We start from the raw sequence: 23,665 nt of genomic DNA on the forward strand, positions 1-23,665 counted from the left end.
ATGGCAGCTTTGTGCCTTATTTGGGGCTTTCCCAGTAGTTACTGCCTGCTGGAGAACCACCACCAGCTTTCCACAGGATTGCACAATGTTGGGGCCTGCACTGTGGATTTTCACATCCGTTTCCATATATCCCATGATTTTTCTATAACCAAGCCTGTTTCCCACTTGAGCTGCTACTGAACTTTTGACTTAAATGGTACCCAGAGTTCTTCAAATCTGGGTAGTCCCTGCAATGAGCTTTTCACAGCCTGAACAATCTCTCAAGGTGCCATATCTAATTAACAACCGCTTTGTGATATCTATCACCTGTAAATATTGAAGGAAGGAAACCTGAACTAATTTAGTGTCGCCAGTCTCATGCTGGGGAATGCTCTTAGACCAGCAGAGATTTAGCAAGCATTTCATGAAGACCTTCTGGGGCCAACAGGCCTACACGGGAATTTAAATTTTCTTGTTTAGCAAGTCATTTTTATGATCATTCTGTGGTTTTATTACTATGCTGTCAAACAGGGCAATCCTATTCACATGTACACAGAACCAAGTCCTATTGCAGAATTCAACATCACACTTCTACTAGTGTTCTGTTTGAGCAATCATATCAGCTTGCCAGATGGCATGACCCGCCCCCCCCCATTACCTCACACATACATTGCTCTGGGGGTTCTCCTGACTTGCCGACCCAATTTAGTGGGGTTGCAGGGGGAGGAGAGGTGAGAAGCCCCGTTGCACCGGTGAAAGCTGTCACACAGGGCTTCTGCTGATGGGCTTGTTAGGTGAATCCTGCCCACAGAAACTTAATCCCACATCCTTCCAACACCCAGTACTAAGGGTGAAAATCCCCTTAATTACTATGTGGCAGTCACTGATCATTTCTGGCTCCTGCTGTTCCTCCTGCCAACCTCCTTTCTGGCTCCTGCTGTTCATCTAAGGCTGTGATGTACTCACAAGGCAGCTTAGAGAATAAAGAAATAAGAGCCAGCAAAAACCACTAATAAAAATAATAAAATTGCATGCAAACATTTTAGCAATCAAAAATGTTGTAAAGCATTTTAATAAAAAGCTTCAGATATCTTCCTTAAAAATGTTTCCTGTTTCTATGAGTTATTTGACCTTTAGTTATTTTATGAAGCTTATTATTCCCTTTCTGAATCATTTTGGTTGTATAAACAACACTGTATAAATCATGTAGCATTTTATTACCCAGATAAGATTTTAGCAGCAAGCACAAAGTGAATTTGATTTTTATTTCAGCTGTTCATACCTGCGTGTCCGTGAAAAGGAAAACCATATCTTTGTCTTCCACCCCTGCCATTTTATATAGCTTCCTAAGGTCATCGTGAAAAGTGTCGTAATTATAACCACGGCTTAGTTCTATTTGAAAGCATTTGTAGCCACATATATGAGAGGCGAGTCTAGTTAGAGACTGCTTGCCCGTGCCTCCAACTCCAACAAGCAGGGCATTTCCTCTTTCCTGGCGAATCATTCGAGCAATTCTGTGGGGGAAATTGAACATAAATTCGAAATGGTTAGCATTCATATGAGCAAGAGATATAAACAAGAGCCTTTTCCCCACTACCCTCCTCATTACCTGCCATCTTACTAAAGCAGCACAGCAGTGTAAAAGGTTTCTTTCATTCTGGAAATCCACATTCATGCCTATGAGAAGGAGGGTCTCCAGCAATAAAGAGTTTTCCCTTTGCCATTCTGAACTTAAGCAATGGGCTCATTATACTCAGTCACACACATTTCTATCTATGTCTTAGAGACCCAAACGACATACATACTTCATGCCCACCAGGACAATTCCCAGATCTACACACTAAACCAGAACTCCTTGCTGAGGAGGAGCCCATTGTGCAGGTACCTCTCCAGCCCAAGGAGGTCGCAATCCCTTCTCTTGAAAACTCCAGCACAGTCTTAGCCTGCCACTGAAATAACACCTGAGGTCTGCTCTTATGAAGTCCCCAGCCTAAGCCCTTTGTGGAGCTGTCCAAGGTACCACTGAAACCTTCCCCTGACTTGGCTTGCCACTGCTGAAGCACAAACCTCATTACAGCAACCACACCCTGGGCCCTCCCAGTCCCTCTCAGTATCAAGAAAGTATAACAAGCGAATAGAAACAGAACCTATTCAGCTGACGCTGACACAAAACCCCACACGTACACTATAAAAAGGAATATGTTTCGGCACACCACTCCTCCTCTCCTTCTTCCCCAACCTTATACTGTACTCAACACTAATGTCTCAAAACAAATGTAACTGATCTGTAGAAAAGACTTTACAACTTGAAATAAGAGACATTGCACGTGCTTTTGTAAACCAAGAAAATCTTCAATAAAAACTGTTTTTTAAAAATAAAGCAAGGAACTTATTTACAGAAATGTACTTTCCACTTTATATAGGCATGCTGTCATTAGTTTATTAATATAGTATTAACTCATTTATATTATTGATATTTGGTTAATGGCAGTGTAATTATTTACCTTGAAACATGCTCTATAGCATCTTGGAAGAATACCAGTTTGGTTTCCTTAGCGTTGGTTATATTATAATCATCCAGATAGTCTTGCAGAACCCCCATAATCTTTTCTAGATCAGTTAGCTCTTCATAAATGCGTTCAGCTTTCTCAACTCCAATCTAAAATGAACAGAAAAGGAAAATAAGATTGTGATCAAAAGGAATGGAAATATAATGCTACCCCATCAAATGCTGACTGTAAAAAAGCATAGCTTAATGGTGACAGGAGTGAGTCAAAGTCAATAGAAATGTGAGCCAATTAATTATGTGAAATTTTTGCAGACTCTTGGGAAATCATTACTTCTCATGTTGGGCATATGTGTGAATATTACAAATTAGGGAGACAATCCTTTCATCCGTGAGTTCATCAGCTCATGTGAGAGGAGATCCCAATCAGCCATGCTTGGGAACAACAGATCACACCACCCATTTGTTTTATTGAACCATTCCATTCCTTCCTAGGCCAGTTACTTATGCTCCTTGGCACGTGTTGTTTGTACACAGGGCCTGAAGAGAAAAGTGAAAGCTAGATGCATGTGAGCTTCACACTGAAAGTCATAATTTGTGTATTTCACCTTCCAGCCACAAGAGTAAGCTACTAAAGGTAAAGGTACCCCTGACCGTTAGGGCCAGTCGCAGACGACTCTGGGGTTGTGCGCTAATCTCGTTCTATAGGCTGAGGGAGCCGGCATTTGGCCGCAGACAGCTTCCAGGTCATGTGGCCAGCATGACTAAGCCACTTCTGGTGAACCAGAGCAGCGCACGGAAAAGCTGTTTACCTTCCCTGCACTTTGACGTGCTTTTGAACTGCTATAGAGTGCTTATTAAGCCAGCTAATGAGAAAGGAAAGAGGGCTCATTTACTGTGCAGCAGTGACCATCTGGGAATGGATCATGTCCAATGGTTTTTAGGCTACCGGATATTCAATTACCTGATCTACCTGCAATCATATTATTTAAATTTAGCCCAAGATAATATTTTCATCTGGATGCTAGTATCCCCCCCAATATATATATATCAGATATATTTCTAGTTCTAACCTGAGATCCATTTACTGTAATCAGTAAATTCTATTGTTTATAGCCAATGACCATCACAATACGAGCACAAATCACACAGCTACAAAACAAAAGACATTGCATGCACCAGACCAGGACAAATCTACAATGTCCCAAGCGTTCCTTCTAGTCAGCATCCCTAGAGTCTAGCGCTTGCACTATCCAGAAAGGTTGCCCTTTTCTGACCATACTAAGAGTATGTTAAATATAACTGAAAATGTGTATTGTTTTCCTTGTGAGGAATATCTGTATGATGGCTGCTTTTCTAAGCAATCCTCCTGGAGAGTTTACTGAGGATCATCTCCACTCCTTTGAATGACTAAAGGAAATAGAAACGGGGTGTAAATATGTACAATTTTTCTGGCAAAGGGTGTTTAAGGAGATAACAGAAATCACTGGGTTAAAGCTGACCGAAAGTCCAGAGGTAGCATTATTCTCAATTTACGATGGGGTGGAAGGCTCACAGGCTATGAAGGACTTGCTCACAAATTTATTGACGGCTGCACGAGTTATTATAGCTATGAAGTGGAAGGGGCAAGACAAATATAAAATGGAAGAGTGGTATAAAGAGGTGAGGGGTATAGCTATTAATGATAAATTAACATGTGCTATTAAGGTAAGATGGGAAACATGCAGGAGAAATTATTTTGAGGAGACACAGAAGGTGTTTGTAGGATTTGTACTGTTAAAATGGAAAGGAGTCAAACCATCGCAAGAGGTGTTGAAATTTTGGAAGGTTGGATAGTTAGAACGGAATGGTCTTGGGGGTGGGGTGCACATTTTAATTGTAATTTATTTACTGTTATTACTTTGTTTAAAAAAAATAAAAATAAAAGAAATCAACACTATCCATCCATTCATATTATTTATCATCCTTTCTACAATTTATGATTGAAATCACCTGCCACTGAGCAGTTTTCTTCCATCAAACCTCAGTTGGAGGAAATACAGTTTCACGAACACAAACCATATTTATGTAGGTAAATATCTGGTAATTAGAAGTACTGAGGTTTATCTCTCAAGGCTGCAGATATTGCTCTAGGAAAGATTCCAATGCAAAGAAGCAAGAAACCCCCAACATGCTCCTTCCATATGCCTGTGCCACTGCCATCTGGTGACCAGCTGTTGGCTTTCTGCATTGATTTGAACTGTCAGCTCTGAAGTCGGTTCAGAACCTATTGCTGAATGTGACAGCTCCTTTTAATTTAATGGACATTTCACATCTGAGAAAACTCCATCTCCATAGCACAGATAACATTCAAGTGACTAATGTTTCTTATGAAAAATTATCGGGCAGTCCTAGCAGCCTCCACTATTTATTTATGAGTGATATCTCAGCCCCAAAACTGCTGCTGGAGGTCTAGGAATGAGGCCAGCTGAGTTGTCTGTGGCCAGCAGCAGACACACTCACTCCAGAAGCTGACAGAAGAAATGGACTATTCAAATAAATATCAGATGTCAAGCTGGCTGGCTATTTTTTTCACACTATTCAGTTAACTGATGGCAACATTCTTGGTGCTGCTCATGTTCAAGAATTATTTGCAAGCTGTTTCCAAGGCCTCACAATACTAGTTTTTCTGAGACTCCATGGCCACCTCGTGAGAAGAGAAGACTCCCTGGAAAAGACCCTGATGTTGGGAAAGATGGAGGGCACAAGGAGAAGGGGACGACAGAGGACGAGATGGTTGGATAGTGTTCTCGAAGCTACCAGCATGAGTTTGACCAAACTGCGGGAGGCAGTAGAAGACAGAAGTGCCTGGCGTGCTCTGGTCCATGGGGTCACGAAGAGTCGGACACGACTAAATGACTAAACAACAACAATATAAGAAAGATGTTGTTGGCATCCATCTGTCTCAAGAGAGAATGGAGTGCGCCTCCAAGGATGAAGTCAAACCATTGCGTTAGTAGCACTGAAGTGATCTCCCCAGGGTGCAAGCCTGGGCAGGGTGTATAGAGGCCTGGGCTGCCCAGATGACAAGACCCCCCTCTTGACTTCGCTGATATAGCCCAAGGGAAAGCAGAGCAATATGTTTGGCACCAGCCTGGCTGCAAGAGTTGCTGGAAGGAGGTGTACAAGACGCCATCCAACCATCTTAGTGACTCTACTCCAGATTTGTGTAGGTTTTACTTCTTACCCTTTTCTCCTCCCAAAGATTTCCCGCAAGCCAGTGGAGGAAATGCTTCATGTGCATCCAGGATGGGGGGAAAATGTTTTAATTCTTAGCAGTTTTTATCACATCGCACTATAATTTTTTTACTTTTATCAATCTGGCATAAGAACCGCACTAAATCTCACCATAAAAATACCACCTAAATTCACAGTGTTTCTACAGCAGAGTTCATTTACTTTACAGGTCACATTGTGTCTTTGTACCTCAAAAACAAGAGCCCAATTTTATAGAAGTCAAATCATAAAGACATCGTTCTATCCAGTTTTATTTTCTACGGAATCCTCACCTTTATGTAGTCACCAAATAAGATGGGTTTAGACACAAATGAGTCTGGATCAATAGAGACTCCAAAATATTTGCCTACAATGTAAAATAGGTGGGTTAAGTTAATGTTAATTCTGCAAGCATGAAGTATGCAGATTAAATATAATATATACTAGTAAAGTAAGCATCCTTACTGGCCATGTCAGATAACATGGAATAAAAATATTGTTTATCTTCACTACAGATGAGACGGTCATGGAAAACTCTTTGGGACTCGTGACAAAACAGCCTGAATATCTGTGCCTGGTCTCGAACTGACATGGGGCTGCATTGCAACATGCCTGCAATAGAAAAATACATTAAAATTGTGATAATATACGTAAAAAAAACTTGAAAACTTGAAAAAATCATTTTAAAGCAAATTTAAAATCAATACTTAAACATGCTTGCAGAAGATTTGTTGGGTTTTAAAACTGTTAGTGACAGCTTTTGATGTCCAATTAACACACATGTGTTCATCATTTATTGGTTGCAGCATCAAACTGCAGCTTGGTTTTACCCTTGAGTCACCCTAAATTAATCACCACAACAGAACAACATATGGTTGCAGGGGGGAGTCTAGTGATGTTGGAGAATTCTGATGAAAACAGAAAAGGGAGTGGAAATTGCCAGTACAGTTGTACCTCCTTTGGCATCCAGGATCCGTTCCGGAGCCCTGGACGCTCGACAAAAGGGATGCTCAACAAAGCGCTGCTCTGCGCATGCGCGATTTAGTGCTTCTGCGCGTGCAGCAAACCTGGAAGTAACCCGTTCCGGTACTTCTGGGTTTGCCGTGGACGTTCGACGAAATGGACCCTAAATGGGGCGGACTCAAAATGTAGTACGACTATATTTGCTTATTAGTCCCCTCTCCTGTAAGATGTAAAAAGGGTAATACCCTCTAAAATCTTAGTTTTGTGTGGGATATCACTGGGGGGTATCAGCAAAGATACTTGAAGATTTGCAGAATCTGCTTATAAACTTTGCATGAAATGGGGGGGGGGGGACCAAGAGTTATGGGGGAGTGGGTTGTGGCTAAAAATAATTAAGAAATTGGCTATCCTTCTCATCCGTTAAAGGATATTTCAAGGCAGCAACATTAATGTATTTAAAAGCCTGGTTTCGGTCTGCTGAGTAAGATATATAAAATCATTATAGAGAGAGACATTACAATGATCACCTATAAAAATAACTGGGAGAGAGAGCTGGGTTGTCAAATTCCAACAGATGTTTAAAACTGGATTTGGAATAACATCCCCAAGCAGAAAGTCAGCACAAATTTGAAGATAACTTTTGCAAATTCTCCAATAGTATTTAGCCCCTACAAGTTTTAACCATATTTATAGTAATGTTTGTAATACATGTTGGAGATGACAGACAATAAATGTACATAAGGTCCACATTTTCCAGTTTTGCCTCAGAATAAGGAATTTTTGGGTAGAAAGAATAAATGAGATTGAATTTATAACAGGTTATATTTAAGCTCTTGTAAGACCCTTTGATTGTACTCAGTGTGATCTGAAGATAGAGAACTGTACTGCATCTTTTAACTGCTGGAATGTTGATCTCTGCAAAGTTAAATAAAATAAGGACTCCAACTGATGAATAATAGATTATGAAATTATGGGAAATGGTATGCACAGTCAAACTAACTAATAGGGTAAGGGTTAGAGAGGGGTGACAATATTGGCATACTTATTATGTACTGGAGTAAAAGGCTCAATATAATGCACAACCCAATGCACTTACTTTGTTGTAATACAAGTTATTTTGTTTTGTTTTTAAGTATGTGATGTACATTATGCACAATTATGATAAACAAAATAACTTTTTGATTTTAAAAAAGGAAAGAAAAGAAAGAACATGGTGTTGAGTTAACAGCACAGCTTTACTTTTACAATTTTACTTTTACGCAGTATTGCATTGGCTGTCCTCTTCTATTTCAGTACAAGTCTATACTGCTACTACTAATTTTTCTCTATTCTCTTGAAATTAACTTTCAAAATTCACTCTAGAGGAATGCAATGCACTGCTTTTTCACAGCAACATGCCAAGAATAAAGTTATTTAAAGGTAAAACATAGCATGCTAACATTAGACAGTAGAGAAAAATTACTGGGAAAAATAATTATTGACAATGTGAGCACAAAACTGGTACAGAGATTGTGCCAAGTGGAAATACACCTTACCTTGCACACATTTTGACAAATCACGTAAATTAAACACATAATGGGATTTTGCTGGTGTTGGAAGGAGATCAATGCTCATTCTTTGATATATTTCAACAGCAGCCTCCACTATACTTTTTGCACTCTGCCTTACTGTTGTAGAGAAGTCAGCCAAAAATCCTTTTAAAATAGCCTAGTACGAGGAAAAACAACAAAACAAAACTTAAGCTCAAAATGTAATTAAAGTTTTGTGGTGTTCTCTCTTTTATTCTACTCAAGCCAGCTGTGATTTCAATGTTTCTTTTAAAAAGTGGAACTACATCTTTTTATAGTAACAGAAAAGCACATCCTGTATTTCTTTCAGGCATTTGCTAGTCCAACTATTGATCTATTATTGTGTTTGAGTGCCAGTTCACGTATTCAGTTTTCCCCATTCATCCCAGTGAGAAACTTCCATGTGTGCAAACAAATCCATCAGCATGAATGGTGAAATGTGAACAAGCAATACTGCTAATGGGTTTATCGTGTTAAGGTGCAATTTTCAATGGCAAAGATTTCATGGTAAGCTCAGTAGGTAGGGCAGGGGTATTTGCAGTTGGTTTGCTCTGATGCTTTTTAAACAACGTGCTTTATTGTGAAGACACAGAAAAGGGTGATGGCACCAAGCAATATTAGACAGAACTATGCAGACCATTTACTGTGTCAAGCAAACGCTGAATATAACATTGTATTTCAGCCTTATTTAGGAGAATCTCTCTCAAAAAAGAAAGAAAGAAAGAAAGAAAGAAAGAAAGAAAGAAAGAAAGAAAGAAAGAAAGCCAGTCTACATCAAAGATAGTCATGGCTAGCTCAAAGTTATGTAGCTACATCAAATATTTTAAAGGTCTTTTCATTATCAGTATCATTTCAGAAGCAGGAAAAAAACACAGATTTTAGCCTGAAGTTCATTGGGGTAATCAATACTTGCTTCAATTTGCATCAGTCCCCACCTTCAGCCCCGCACCCATAGGTGTGGCAGTGAGTGAGAAAGAGGGCATTTACTTACTTACTTACTTACTTACTTAGTTGCAGTTTAATGCCAAAATAGGCTTCTAAGCAGTTTACAAAGTATAAAAAACCAACTTACACAAACAATTACAATATACATATCCATAATTCAAAAGCTCACTAATACAGTGCTATGACCCTCATGGTCCCTTCCAGCTCTACAGTTGATTCTATGATTAAAGAAATGCATCAATTAAAAACAGGATCATGTGGAGTTTTTAGAGAGTGCCGTGGGTACTACCCACTTCTTTTTGCTTATCTACCACAACAATAGATCCTCTTAGATTTTTGTAACTTTTTTAGATAGCATGATGACAAAACCACTAACAAACCACAGGAATATGGACGAGAGGTGGTGTATGATAAGATGGTAGTTCTGAGGGGGGCCCTCAGGGGAAAAAAATTTGAGGATCTATAATGATTCATATCTCACAACCCTGTTTTTGTACCAGTGCTAGAAAACACAATTCTGTGATTTTTATGGTTCAGCCAAGAGAGATGCGATACGTGATTTGAGGATGGTTATAAGGGTGGGGAAGTCTAGGGGGGAAATTATGGAATTTCAAGAGGATCCATCTTACTGGATACAGCGAGTGTGTCCATGTGCACATATACACATTCTCTCTCCTGCAGCACCCCACTTGCTCATCTGGTATCCACAGACTTGGTCTAAAGTGCACTGATATTTAAAGGTATCAGGACTCTGCATTCAGTGCCAATCTTCAATAACGTGCATAAATGCATATCAAAAACTTTCAGCACTTCAGAAAGTAACACATGCTACTAAGAATCTGTATAAGTCCAGCATCTCAGAACAGCGTGTTATGACAGACTGAACAGAAGAATCTATTTTTTGTTCTTTGTTACTGTGGGGAAGTTGCTACTGACCTCAAAAATTTGTTTAAGGCTATGCTCAGAGGGTGTCGGAAGACACAGCATCGCGAAATGTCTAATGAAACGTGCTGTAACTGGATTACGTCCACCACCTGGAGGTGCACAGGCTGAACAAATAGTTACATCCTAGGGGGGGTAAAGATCATAGATATTTTGCGTCAAAACATAATACTTAAGTCTTTAATCCTATAAAAACTTGCTTCTTACATTTAAACCACAGCTCAGATAACATGCCTGATTCCCTATTCTTATTTTTAATTCAGCATCAAATTGTACTGATGAAATTCTATATACAGTAAATATCAAGGCAGGCTAAAATTATTATTTGTGGTGGCTTGAACCTTAAACCTCATTCAATGCCCTTCAGCAATCATCAGGTGTAAGGAAATGCTGTGTCTGCATAAGCTGAAGGGGAAATGAAGCAGGTAGAAAGCAAAATGAATGAATAGAAGTTTAGAGATGTATAAGGCAGGCATAGGCAAACTCCAGCCCTCCAGATATTTGGGACTACAATTCCCATCATCCCTGACCACTGGTCCTGTTGGCTAGGGATGATGGGACTTGTAGTCCCAAACATCTGGAGGGCTGGAGTTTGCCTATGCTTGGTATAAGGTACCATGATGGATATGTGTTCCAAAAAAAGGTGGGCAAGCCTTTTTTGGAACTAAAGGGGGGGTCGTATTGTCATAAAAAAACAGAAATAATAAAATTAAAAACTGAAATGTGTGAGAGAAAGGATGAGCAAGTGAATGCTGGAATGTGAAGCTTGTGCTTTTCCAGAGAACCATGAGAGAAGGACAGAACAACATGTACGCAGGAGCTATTGCTATAACTTGAGGACAGAGGAAGAGGAGAAAACTAAGAAAGTTGCTATGCCTTGTGATTAAACCAGTGGAAGCCAGCAGAAGGAAGTGCTGCCATATATTGACATAACTGACCCTTTGCTTCCCTTTGTTTGGAAGTGTGCCATCCCTCAACCACTCGCTGGTTGAGTTTGTGCCGCACTGTCCTTGCAACGCCTAAGTAAATGTCCTGTTCAGCTGACAATTGGAGTCTGGATCTTACTGACCCGATAGGCTGAACCCACAGGGTATTGGGGGTAAGGAACTGAAATATACTCAGAGTTGAGTGTTGATTTCATGCTCTTTATTTTAGCTCATGGTAAACAGTGAGTGAGTGTGTTTCCCCCCAAAACCTCTGGCTATATATACATTATTTATACAATGGGTCCCGCGTGATTGGCTGATTCAATTCCCCTCCTGGAGCCTTATTGGGTTGCTCCTGCAGGCCAATCAGGTTGCTGCCTTCCAGGATCCTACCTGCCTATTGTTCTAGGAACCAAGCTCAGCACATAACAGGAACCTCAATACTTTCCCAACAGAATAGACGGTACTCAGATTATAGCATTCACTGTCACAACCATCTGAAGGCAGACTTGCCTGTATTTCCTTCCAAAACAGTTTCTCTCTGTCGTAGAACCCTCCAAAGTCTTGATACTGTCGTAGTAGCTCAATAGGGGGCTGAGAACCATAACGATCCAATTTAGGCATGTTTAGATCGTCTACAAAAATGACAACTCTTTTTGTCCCTGGTGCTCCTAAACAATAGAAGAGCGGAGAAACCACTGCTAGTAAGTTTTCCCCAAATAACAAAATTAATACACAATAGCACCGAGTTTTTTACACTTCAGAAATTAGCAGGCTTTCAGTTAAACTGAAATGGAACACTGATTAACCGAAGTTTATTATTTCATAGTCTTTAATTTGACTATGGAAAATATTAAGTAAATTAAAGACCTGAATAATGTGGCAGAATGGTTGAAATATTACAGAAGTAAACATAAATGCCAAAATACAGATTGACTGTTGTCCTAATGTTGAAAGCAACAGAATCCTTTCTGGATGAATATGCAGTGATGCATATTCTTTACTGGAACCCCTCGTGTTTAGGCCATTTTATGCGATTTTTATCCAAAGCCCTACTCAGACCTCGTGTGGGTATTCAGTATACCTGATGTGACTGTATTCTTAGATAATGCACTTGATTTAGATTTAGCGCTAAACAAAGCAAATTTTATATTATTTTATATTATTGTACAATTTATAGGAGGGAGATATATGTATCAGTGGCAGGGCATGGGGTAGTATGCACAGGAAGGAGCAAAAGAGGATGAATGAAACATGTCCATAACAACTTCAGGTCAAAATATTGTTTCACTTTTCATTAGAGTACAGTATGTGAAGATGTGTTGCATTTCCCAAATGTCAATGCTGCCCTCCTGTGTTAAACTGAATGGAGTACATCAGATTATAGCCTACATCAGGTGCAGGGAAGCTCTGGCTCTCCAGATGTTGCTGAACTAAAATTTCCATAATCCCGGGACATGTTCTGTGCTTGATGGGAGTTATAGTTCAGCAGTATCAGGAAGGACAAAGATTCCTCAGCCCAAGCCTACATTTAACTAAAAACCATCAGCTTTAAAACTGAAGAACTCTGAATCTTCTTTCTTCCTGCTGCTTCCAGGTGTAATTATTTAGCCTTATCTCTGAGAGAATTCTTCTCCATAATTCTGCAGGAAAACCATAGGTAATTTGGGAAAATTTACTTTGCACTAACCTGTTGTGGAGTGTTGTTGAAATCAGCAAAAAGAATGAAGAGTTGATTACAAGGAATACAGCCAACACAATTTAGGCAACAAAATATATTAAATCTCTTTACCTAAAATATTTTTCCGTTTCTTTTCTAATTTCGATTCAATAATCTCCTGTGTCCTTATTGATGAAGTCTGAGCAGAGAAATTTAGGTATACGGGAACATAACCAGCTTCCTCTTGTATTCGGTTTAGCAGTGCCCTTGCAACTACAGACTTCAAATGACAAAAAAAAAGTATAGCAAGCAACAGTGCATTATACGCACAAAAAATCATTGCAGTTACATTCAGAAATATTATTAGCTCCTCATAATGAGTAGAATTCTCCGCTGGACTATACACAGAGCAATCTAGATTTGAGAGATTGTTCCCTGAACAAGTATTTTGAATTTATGCCACTGAAATTTACCACTATCAACTTGCTAAGTCAGCTAACAATGAGCTTTTTCATGGTCACTGGATTTAAAAAATTGTGCGATCTGAAAATTTTGATGGCTTACTTTTCCAAAACATTAATCAAACTTGTTAAATAGCAAATTGTTTACAATGCATCATTTTGTTTTGGAACCTATTTTTCCACTTTTACTCTCATCATTAGATCAGAAGATAATTAGAAGATTACATAAGTAATTTATTCAGTGCCTCTCCCTACAACATTATCTACCTATTCTCCATTCTCTCGAGGAATCTCTATAGATGTAATTAAAACAGTGCCTTAACTAAAGTCCCTTAAAATTACTAATTAATAACTTGGTGTATTTGATGTTTGTGGATTTATATAAATGATTCAACTATTTTGTTAAGCAACCAAAAGAAATCTCACCTTGCCAACCCCAGTTATCCCTGTGAACAACACAGAATGTCTGACAGCTAGCAATTTTTCCATAAGAAAGCCATAGCGCACAGTGTCAGTGGTAGGAACAAGCATTTCAAAAAATGGTACAGTGTGACTGTATTTAAATGTAGGTATAATCCGCTCCCAAGGATCCAGTCGCTTTGTCTCAAAATCAATGAAAAGACTCCACAAATCACCAGAAGTTGGAAGCTAGGAAGAAAAAATAATGACATTCATCCTTGTCAAGAACTGGGAAGAAGGGTTGGAATACATGGCAAAAGGGCCGATTGGTCTTACCTGAAGCATAGATTTGATAGGTATCAAATTAGTGAAACAGCTCTCTTTGTACAGGCATATAAGGGTTTTGAATTATTTTGTCAAATACATGCATACCCTGTTCAGAATTTCTCCCTGACTTCTAGACCTGTGGACTACTCTTCCTTCAAGACAGGAGCCGACAATTATTAGCTTGGGATGATAGGTAGAAGCAGGGGTTGGTGGAAGGGTGTTATATATAAAACTGGTTTCTGAATTTTAGAAATTTTAATATTTTAACGACTGTTTTCATGTTTTACTAGCTGTATTTCACCCTCCAGCGATTGTATAATAAAGGGCAAGACAGAAACTTTACAAATAAACAAACTCTTGGGCATCTTCCCACAATCATGAAGACCAGAGCTTTGTTTTGAGGTGTAAGCCCTTCAAAAGGCACTCCATGTTAGAGCCCAAACTGCACATTGTGAATCACAACAGAAGTTATTGCTGCTAATTGCATTTATTTGTTGCTTATTGCATAAAATGCCTCAGAGTTTCATCACAAAGATATTAAAACACAATTGACACAAAGAGCTCATCCTTCAATAAAATAAAAAGGACAAATCCTACTCCAACCTGCTAAAAGATTAACACAGGCTATCATAATATATAACCCCAATTAAGAGCCAAACACCTGGGAGGACAGGAATGTTTTTGCTTGATGCCTAAATCTGATAGTGATGGCACCAGGCATATCTTTCTCCAAAAGGCCTCCCACAATCAGGAGCCACCACTGAGAAGGCCTGTTCTTGTGTTGCCACCCTCTGCACCTCCCTCAGAAGGGACATGGGTGATAAACATAGGGTCCAGTTATGAAGATTCACGGATATTCCTTCACACCTGGAATTCATGAATGAATTTTGTAGGTCACAAAAAGTTGGGTTTAGCTACCCAATTAAAAAATGAATTGTTTGCGGGGCATGTCTGACTCCAAGAGCACTTGTAGAAGTGCCTCTATAAAGGATGTATTCGAAGAAAAATTCTTCCTGCTCTTCCAGATTACGCCGCTCTCACAATCAGTATAAATGAAAATGTGTAAGCAAAATAGTATGCTTCATACCTTGGCATCGGGGTTATCTTCAAACTGCTGTCTTATAAATGTATCGAAACCATCCCAACAGTTCTCTGTTAAATTTCCACCAACTGACCACAAATAACAGAAAACAAAAGTCTGGCATACAAGAGAATTTAACCTAGATTGTTCCTGTATAAAGAAGAAAAGGAAAATAAATACTTTTTTTAAAAAATACATGCACTATTTTCCCCATACCAAATTAACATGCAGCAATCTGAATGAGGTAAATTTAAAATTCTCTTTCCTAAAAAATAATATGCTATTATACCTTAGCAGGTATAAGCGACACAGATATGATATTTTCTATTTAACTTGATTTTAGATATTTTCCTGTGTGAGGGTTTTTATGATGTTCTTATCATTTAATATGTTTTTGGTTAAGAAACCTGAGATGCCACAATTCTATTGAACTCCTATCCCCAAGATGGTGTTTCAGATGCCTGGTCAAAACCGTTTGGGTTTGGGTTTTTTTGCTTGTTTTTAGGAGGCCTTTGCACCCTGAATGCTTCTCAGATGATCTAAAAGTATATTTTTTATCTGAGATTTTAATTTTTGAGAAAAACTTGCATGCATGAGCAGCACCACGTTCACAATAAACTGCTAAGTGGAATCACCCATCCAACAATACACACACGTGCGTGCGCGCGCGCACACACACACACACACACACACACACAGAGTTATTCAGTTATAAAAGGGATTATCTGGGAAGACCCACACAGAAATAGTTATTTAAAAGAATAACAGGATATTGATACTGAGGTCTTCCCCCATAATCTACAGACACAAGGAGTAAGGTAAATAGCTATACCATTGACATATTGGGACCTCCCTTCCCAAGGAGCAGTGATTCCAGTAAACAGCAGAGAGTTGTAACTTTACTGATGTCCACTTGAGATATAGCTTGCGAACACTTTTTGTGAACATATTTCAGGCCGCCTTCAACATAATGGCAAAACAAGTCAAACAAGTATGTTCGTGTTTCCTCATTGAACTAAAAAACAGAATAAATATTTGTACACAGTTACTATCTTATCCCACTTTGAGAAGTACAGCTCCTAAGATGAAAGCATCTTTGACATATTAATCCATATGTGAAACATACATTTCCCGCTCACCCCCTCCCTTGGGTGGGCGGAGTTTGCAACACCGCACGGGCTCCTGGGACCGGGGAGCCACCCACCTTGTTACAGGGAGGCCGTTGCTCCGCCCCCATCTCAGCAGGCCTATGGGCAGCCAGCTGGGGGTGGGGCAAGGACCAGCAAAGGACCGATGCTCTTCAGCCCAGGCTCACTTGTTTTTCTTTCCAGGTTCACCTGCCCAACCATCCCTGCATATAACATGGTCTTCTGCTGCAGGCTAACCTCTTGCTTTACAGGTCAGCGGGCGCTGCTATGGTCGTAAGATGGTTGCTATATTCAGAACCGGGAAGGAATTTTCCTGCGTTGGCAGGTTTCGCCTTCCCCATAGCATCTCGTCACAACTTTTAGGCCTTGGTCGGTATTCCATAGTCTATCTGTGAGTCGGGGGCAGCATATTGATGCACCCCTATGCGGCAGCGTTTGCAGGGCCTGTTAAAGGGTTGATTGTGGGGGTCACTGGCCCTACAGCGGCGGCATATATGTCAAACTCCTGGCTAGGTGAAGTGGGAGGGCAGGCTGGGTAAGTTCATGCTTTCCAGTCCCCTCCCACAACACCTGATTGCCCTGCGCATCCTCAGCCCCAAGGTTCCTACACCTGAAAATAAATAAAGCAGTGGCCTAATTTAAACCCAGGGGACACGGGTGGCACTGTGGGTTAAACCACAGAGGCCAGGACTTGCCGATCAGAAGGTCGGCAGTTCGAATCCCCGCGACGGGATGAGCTCCTGTTGTTCGGTCCCAGCTCCTGCCAACCTAGCAGTTTGAAAGCATGTCAAGTGCAAGTAGATAAATAGGTACCACTCTGGCGGGAAGGTAAACAGTGTTTCCATGTGCTGCTCTGGTTCGCCAGAAGCGGCTTAGTCATGCTGGCCACATGACCCGGAAGCTGTACGCCAGCTCCCTCGGCCAGTAAAGCGAGATGAGCGCCACAACCCCAGAGTCGGTCACGACTGGACCTAATGGTCAGGGGTCCCTTTACCTTTACCTTTTAATTTAAACCCATACCTTGTTGTCATGTCTCATCTCTTCGGTTTGTGGTGGGCTCCAGGAACAGGGTTTTAGTGCCTGGGCTTGCAAATCACTTTCCCGAGTATTGCAGTGCCCCATGCTGACCAAAGTGGAGCAAAAACAAAGCCACTGAGAAACTAGAGGGTCTGAGCATGTTTGAAAGCCTCCAGAAGCATTAAAAATATATATTTTAAAATATTGCTCCAAGAAGCAACCTTTGCCTCCTGTCCACAGCCCCAGTGAGGTTTCAGCACCACAGAGCGTTGGGTGTCAGTTAAAAAGAACACTGAAAGTTTTCCCTTTTGCTTAAAAGTGCTTTTGCAAAACCTACTCTGTCTTCAAGGCCTGCCATCCAAGTCTTCACATATGGGATCCACTTCAGTTCCTCAGGATCAATGTAGACCATTCCGCATCGGCTAACTGTAGCAGGTGAAGCAACCCTCAAGTCTTCCACCTGAAAGTCATGGATATTGCTTATTTCTGCTTCAGTATATAAATTTAAAAAGCCATAAGCAAAAATGCAAATAAATAGTGCGATATCTTTGTTCCAGTTATGCACTGAATGAAGAATTAGAAAAAAAAATTGAACTTGAGAAAGAAAAGTACCTCAAACATCATGTGAATGTATGGTGTGAGTTTGATTCTTTCGCTGTTAGCCAGGCAAAGCATCTTGTTATCATCCAAAACGGTGTTTAGGTTTTCAATCCATAAGGCATCCACAGGTCCATCACTGATGATCCATTTATGATCTTCAGAGGTGTCAACCACAGCAGCTCGAACGCTAAGAGCCATCAGGCCATCTTTCCACTCCAAAGTTAAATTGTTAACCTCACCATATAGTTCACCCATTGTAATTGATTTAGGGTTCAGAACATATGTTTTAACAGGCTGGTAGAAAGGGTTTTCTTCACCCGCTTCATGCAACGCTGCAAGGCTATCTGCCAGAACCTGGTAAACTGTAGTTTTCCCACCTCCGGTTGGTCCAACGAGCATGACACCATGCCTTACCAGCATTGTTTCAAAAAGTTGTATGACTTTATGAACCATGGTATCTTCAGCCTGTAATCCTTTGGAAAGCATGACATCTATTATTGTTGACTGTAGAGTTCCATAGTCATGCTCTGGTATTATGACTCCAGGAAAGAGGTCAGATATAATTCCACTGAAAGAAATGAAAGCAAAAGCTTTATTTGATTATTTAAAGTATTTCTATCCCATCTCTCCTACCCTCAAGACAATCCTTAAACAATGAAGCAGAACAATAACCCACATTTTATGCAGCAAAGAAGACAGATTTGAGCTTACCTGTGAATCCCCATTCTGTCCAGTGTGGACTCTACAATATATTCAGTTTCATCAACCGATTTCCCCTTTACTAGGAGGTAAGTAGACTGTTCCCACCCTGGAACCACAGGAAAGGGGGATTCCTAAGTAAACTCAAATTCCCTCTTTCTTCCATGGATCCAGGATGGGGCAATCTTGCAAGTAAGCATGCATAAAACCAATGTACATCAACAGCAATGTACAGTGTGACTGAATTTGGGAGGTGCTGCCTTTGGGGAAAGGGACCTCCCAAAGGTAGCATCTGTTGATGTGTACGGAAGGTGTAGGACTGACTTCCACATGCTGACCCTGCAGTTTTCCATAGAGCAGAGATGGTTGTACTCTAGGGAGTAAGCAATACTACTCTCAGAGGTTTCCACTCTTTGGGCGTGATATCGTCCTTCAGCCGCATGGAGATGGTTAAAATGGGCTACTTTACTCAGAGGGAAGACTAGGGTTGACTGAAGGAAACAAATATGGCCTCGCTGGAGTCATTGGTTCTGGAAATGTAAACATTAAGCGTCCTCTTCCTTTCGCTTGGATGGAACGACCGAAGTCGGTAAGACAATTTGAACAGTGGAAACTGGAGCTGATCTCTGGAATAAAGGCAGAATCTGCCTTTGGTAGACTTAAACAATGAAAACAGCAGGATGGCAGAGTAACAGATCTTGCTAAATAGGAAGGCACGCTTGTAACTGTGACAACAGCTCCATCTGGTATGCAGGCTGAGACCCTACCTGCCTACAGACTGCCTCGCCAGAGTGGTGCATGCTCTAGTTATCTCCTGCTTGAACTACCGCAATGTGCTTTACGTGGGGCTACCTTTGAAGGTGATCCAGAAACTACAATTAATCCAGGATGTGGCAGCTAGACTGGTGACTGGGAGTGGCTGCCGAGACCATACAACACAGGTCCTGAAAGACCTACATTGGCTCCTAGTATGTTTCTGAGCACAATTCAAAGTGTTGGTGCTGACCTTTAAAGCCCTAAACGGCCTCAGCCCAGTATACCTGAAGGAGCATCTCCACCTCCATCACTGAGGTCCAGCTCTGTGGGGCCTTCTGACAGTTCCCTCACTGCGAAAAGTGAGGTTACAAGGAACCAGGCAGTGACGCCCACCCTGTGGAACACCCTCCCATCAGATGTCAAGGACATTTTTTATGTTATAAACAAGTAAGTTTAAGTATGCAAACTGTTGAAAATTGTTGTGTAGTTAATTTCTATTGTCATTTAATGATTATCTTATAGCATCCCTACTGGAAATAACGGAAGAGTCATATTCACTTATGGAAAAATAAAGATTCTGTGATTAATTAAAGAAAACGCTAATTTATTAAGAAATGTACCTGAACAAAACAGCATCATCTGTAAGAAATTTTGGAAGGTTGGAATCTCGTAATGCTCTTATTAATACAACATCCTCGTTCAGATTTGGATTCTCTCTCTTTAGTGACCTACAATTATAGAAACATTTTTTAGCATATATTAACAGCATTATGATTACCAATAAAATTTATTTTTTTAAAAATTGGTATGCATATTTTGGTTGGAGAACTGCATCATTAAATTTGCAGAAATGCAACTATGGAAGAATAACTGCATTTCAGTTTATGTATTGGTTTAGAGCATGCAGATTAAATAGGTTCACATTAAAACGTGAACAAATTTATGTCCCTGCCCCACCCCATCTCTAGCTCCACATAACCAGGAGCAGTCTCATTTCCTGCAGCATCAAGATATTTTCACATATACAGTCCACAGAGGTTTATCTCAGAAATTAAGAGAAACAATCAGTGCTAGAGCTTCAATGCCACAAAGAACTTTAAATTTTTAACAACCCGTATCTGCAAAAAATTATAAAATTTAGATACAATAGTAGTAGTGTGGCATTTTTATTTAAAACAAATGGGACCAATAAATAAGATGTATAAATAAGATTTCTAAGTTGGGTAACTAAATAAAATGTTTATAAGTTGGGCATGTTGATAAGTGAATATCCAAATTAAAATTATATCTCATGCAGTATGCAGATTCTTACCCAGCCATGACCAAAACAGATTTGACAGCTCTCATTCCAAAATCATAGTGGTCCTGTTGAGAAAGCTGCTCACTACACAGTTTGTACATCTGAGTCATCTTTCTTGCAAGTGTTTTACTTGATTCAAATCCTTCTGAATACAAAATAACCTAAAGTACAAAAAAGGTATGTGGTGTGTTCTTACAAAAAAAAAGGAAGTTTAACTATCAGCAGAGCATCAGTAAGTGTACAATGTGACTCCAAGAGAAGGCTCAACAATATGCAGCTGAGATGGAACCATTGGTCTTATCCGAAAGGTATTTCTACCTGAGTGTAATGATGTGCTAAAGGGGGTTAGTGCTCCCCCTAGTGCAGGGGTCAGCAAACGTTTTTAGTAGGGGGCCGGTCCACTGTCCCTCAGACCTTGTGGGGGGCCAGACTATATTCTGAAGGGGGGAAAATGAACGAGTTCCTATGCCCCACAAATAACCCAGAGATGCATTTTAAATAAAAGAACACATTCTACTCATGTAAAAACACGCTGATTCCCAGACCGCCTATGGGCCAGATTTAGAAGGTGATCGGGCCGAATCCGGCCCCCAGGCCTTAGTTTGCCTACCCATGCCCTAGTGCGTAAACTAACTGTTGCAAAGAAATATGAAAAAGAGATCCTGGAGTAGTCCCCCCCCCCCGATGTTCAACTATTGGCCACCTTAAAGACAACTGTTCCAGTTTGTTATTCCCACGTTGTAATTTTCTGCTCTCAAACACTTTCTGCATAATCATATATATTAAAAGGTACCTCAGCAATCAAAGCATAGTTAGGAACCATCATTGAAAATGGCCTGAAAAGTGCTTTCAGATTATCAGGTAATTCTGTCCGTCCAGCATAGCCGGGATTCATTGTAATGAAGGCCGCACAAGTCATCACCAATTTTATTTCACGTCCCTCAAACATAAACCGAGAGAGCTGTTTGAAAGAACAATTTAAGAACAATATTACATTGTGAAAATTATTAAGACCATGAAACAGAGCTTCTGTTATCCAGAAAACACAGAAATTACCTTAGCAGCTTTAGCATTCCTAATGGTTATCAACTGTTGAGCAATAACAGATAGAACTTCAATATCAATTCGGTTGAATTCGTCAAAGCAGCACCATGCTCCAGATTGTGCCAAGCCGCTGAAGAAACGTCCCATCATCTGGAACAATAGTTCATCTTAGTTAACATGTCTCAGTTATCTCTCTCCAAAAGCTGTGATTTCAGGCAATAAACTCTTAAGGCATAGAGTAAAAGGAGTGTCTCTCTGTTGCTAACGAGCACAGGGTTATATGTCCTCAGTTCTCTCCTTCTGGTAGTGCAAGGCATGAACCAAATACTATATAATTCTGCTCTGAAACCGATATAGTTATACCATTTACTACAATGGTATGATGAGATCCGTAAATCATCAAACATAAAAATAACCATAATGACTCAGACAAAATATCATTGTTGTGGTTTGTGTAGCTTAAATATGGCTTAGCTGCACACCTGAAGGTGACCAAGCTCAGAAACCATACTTGTGGCCAACAAACCGGGATTTGAAGTTAGCTTGGCTAATCTCTGCTTCAGTTAACTGTGGCTTATTGCTACATCTGAATGCTGTATCCTGCTTTAATGCTAGTTTGTTGTGTCTCTCTACACCTGCAGCTTGCCTGGTTACGGAGAAGCGAGGGAAGAGAGGACCATGAGCCCATCAAAATAGGTATCCTAAGTCCAGTGTGCCATGTGCAACATAGCTGGGTGCCCAGGGAATTTCATTTGGGATATATCCTCAAAAGATGCAACAATTGCTAGTTAGTTTATCAGTAAGGGCAGTGTTGGTTGTGAAGACACTATTCCATTACAGTCATCTTGCCAACAGTCATTGGTGGTACAGTCCTACTGGGTTTTTTTTAAGCACAGGTTATATTTCCTCTCACAATCCCATACTTTACACCAACCATGAGCTCAGCATCCAACGGTTATTGCAGTGTCTGAAAATATTATTTGTTAATGGAAATTACAAATTGCAGGAACTTCATCAGCTCCATTAACACGAAATGCAACAGAACAATAAAGGTGTTCACATATCATGCTCCATACCTTGTAATCCAAGCCATCTGAACAGTTAAACACAACACACTGGATGGCAAGCGCTTTTGCGAGGTCTTTGGTAGTTTCTGTTTTGCCAGTGCCAGCAGGTCCAGCTGGGGCTCCACCGAGGTCAAGTTGCAATGCTCCCATAAGGCAGAGGTAGCAGCGATCCTGAGTCAAAGTGTAGAAAGTTACATATGCATAGACACTGAACAGTGCTATGAAATTATGTCCTAATTAAAATAACACAATTGTACTGCAGTTTGCACATTCTGCTCCTAAAAGCTAATAGCTTTAGTACGTATGAATTAGATCACTAAAAAAAAGCTCAGCCATTGGGAACATAATTGACTGAAGACATCTGACATATGGCACAACACCAGTAGAAGCTATTTCCACATACTTTCTATCAATAATGTACAATCCTAAGTCACTATAGATCATGGTGTGCCAAATGACTTCTGGACCACCAGAAAGCTTTATGACTCTTGCCTCTACATTGCAACACCATGTAAATTAGGAGGAACATCTGAGGATGTGAACCAAACATCCAAGAGATAATCCTAGTCCAGCCCATTCAGAGGTGGGGGTTTTTTTTGTTTGTTTTTTGCCAAACCCAATACCTTGAATTGGGCCTGACATTAAACTGGTAACAAGTGCTGGTCTTTAAAAAAGCTGGATGTGAAGATTCTGACTTAAACACCTCAGCAATCAGAGAGTGGCATTGTGAACCAGCTGAAATTTCTGAAGTTACTGTTGAACAGTGCTGAAACTGCTCAGGATTCATGCACTAAGCAAGAGGGAAATCATAGGAGCCAGTGAAATCTGCCTGGCACCTTCAGTGACAGGCTTTCAGGACCAGGTAAAAATGTACCTTTTACCCACACTTTAGATAGATTTTAGATAGATTGTTTTGTTTGCTGTTAGTGTAGTGCTGTAGCTTTCTGCTGCTGTTTTTAAATAAGTTATAAGTCACTTGCAGACCTTTTTGTATAAAAAGCAACCAACAAGCTTAAATAATA

At 40.3% G+C, this 23,665-nt stretch overlaps 1 protein-coding gene across 2 annotated transcripts in view; it reads right to left on the reverse strand.

Annotated features, from left to right (window-relative positions):
• DNAH6 (dynein axonemal heavy chain 6) overlaps window positions 1-23,665 on the reverse strand; it is a 127,069-nt gene that overhangs the window by 67,866 nt on the left and 35,538 nt on the right. For both annotated transcript variants that reach the window (XM_080986641.1, XM_080986642.1), the window contains 18 exons: window positions 22,653-22,814; window positions 21,589-21,726; window positions 21,326-21,493; window positions 20,545-20,693; window positions 19,853-19,960; window positions 17,790-18,345; window positions 17,515-17,637; window positions 15,845-16,027; window positions 15,019-15,162; window positions 13,632-13,853; window positions 12,877-13,024; window positions 11,598-11,755; window positions 10,153-10,284; window positions 8,239-8,410; window positions 6,206-6,352; window positions 6,034-6,107; window positions 2,484-2,638; window positions 1,262-1,493 (listed from right to left, as the gene is read on the reverse strand). In XM_080986641.1, coding sequence (XP_080842767.1) covers window positions 1,262-1,493; window positions 2,484-2,638; window positions 6,034-6,107; window positions 6,206-6,352; window positions 8,239-8,410; window positions 10,153-10,284; window positions 11,598-11,755; window positions 12,877-13,024; window positions 13,632-13,853; window positions 15,019-15,162; window positions 15,845-16,027; window positions 17,515-17,637; window positions 17,790-18,345; window positions 19,853-19,960; window positions 20,545-20,693; window positions 21,326-21,493; window positions 21,589-21,726; window positions 22,653-22,814 — 3,171 coding nt within the window. The remainder of the gene's footprint in view (window positions 1-1,261; window positions 1,494-2,483; window positions 2,639-6,033; window positions 6,108-6,205; window positions 6,353-8,238; window positions 8,411-10,152; window positions 10,285-11,597; window positions 11,756-12,876; window positions 13,025-13,631; window positions 13,854-15,018; window positions 15,163-15,844; window positions 16,028-17,514; window positions 17,638-17,789; window positions 18,346-19,852; window positions 19,961-20,544; window positions 20,694-21,325; window positions 21,494-21,588; window positions 21,727-22,652; window positions 22,815-23,665) is intronic.

This window comes from Podarcis pityusensis (genome assembly GCF_964106645.2).
Source record: "Podarcis pityusensis genome assembly, chromosome: 17".
NCBI lineage: Eukaryota > Metazoa > Chordata > Lepidosauria > Squamata > Lacertidae > Podarcis > Podarcis pityusensis.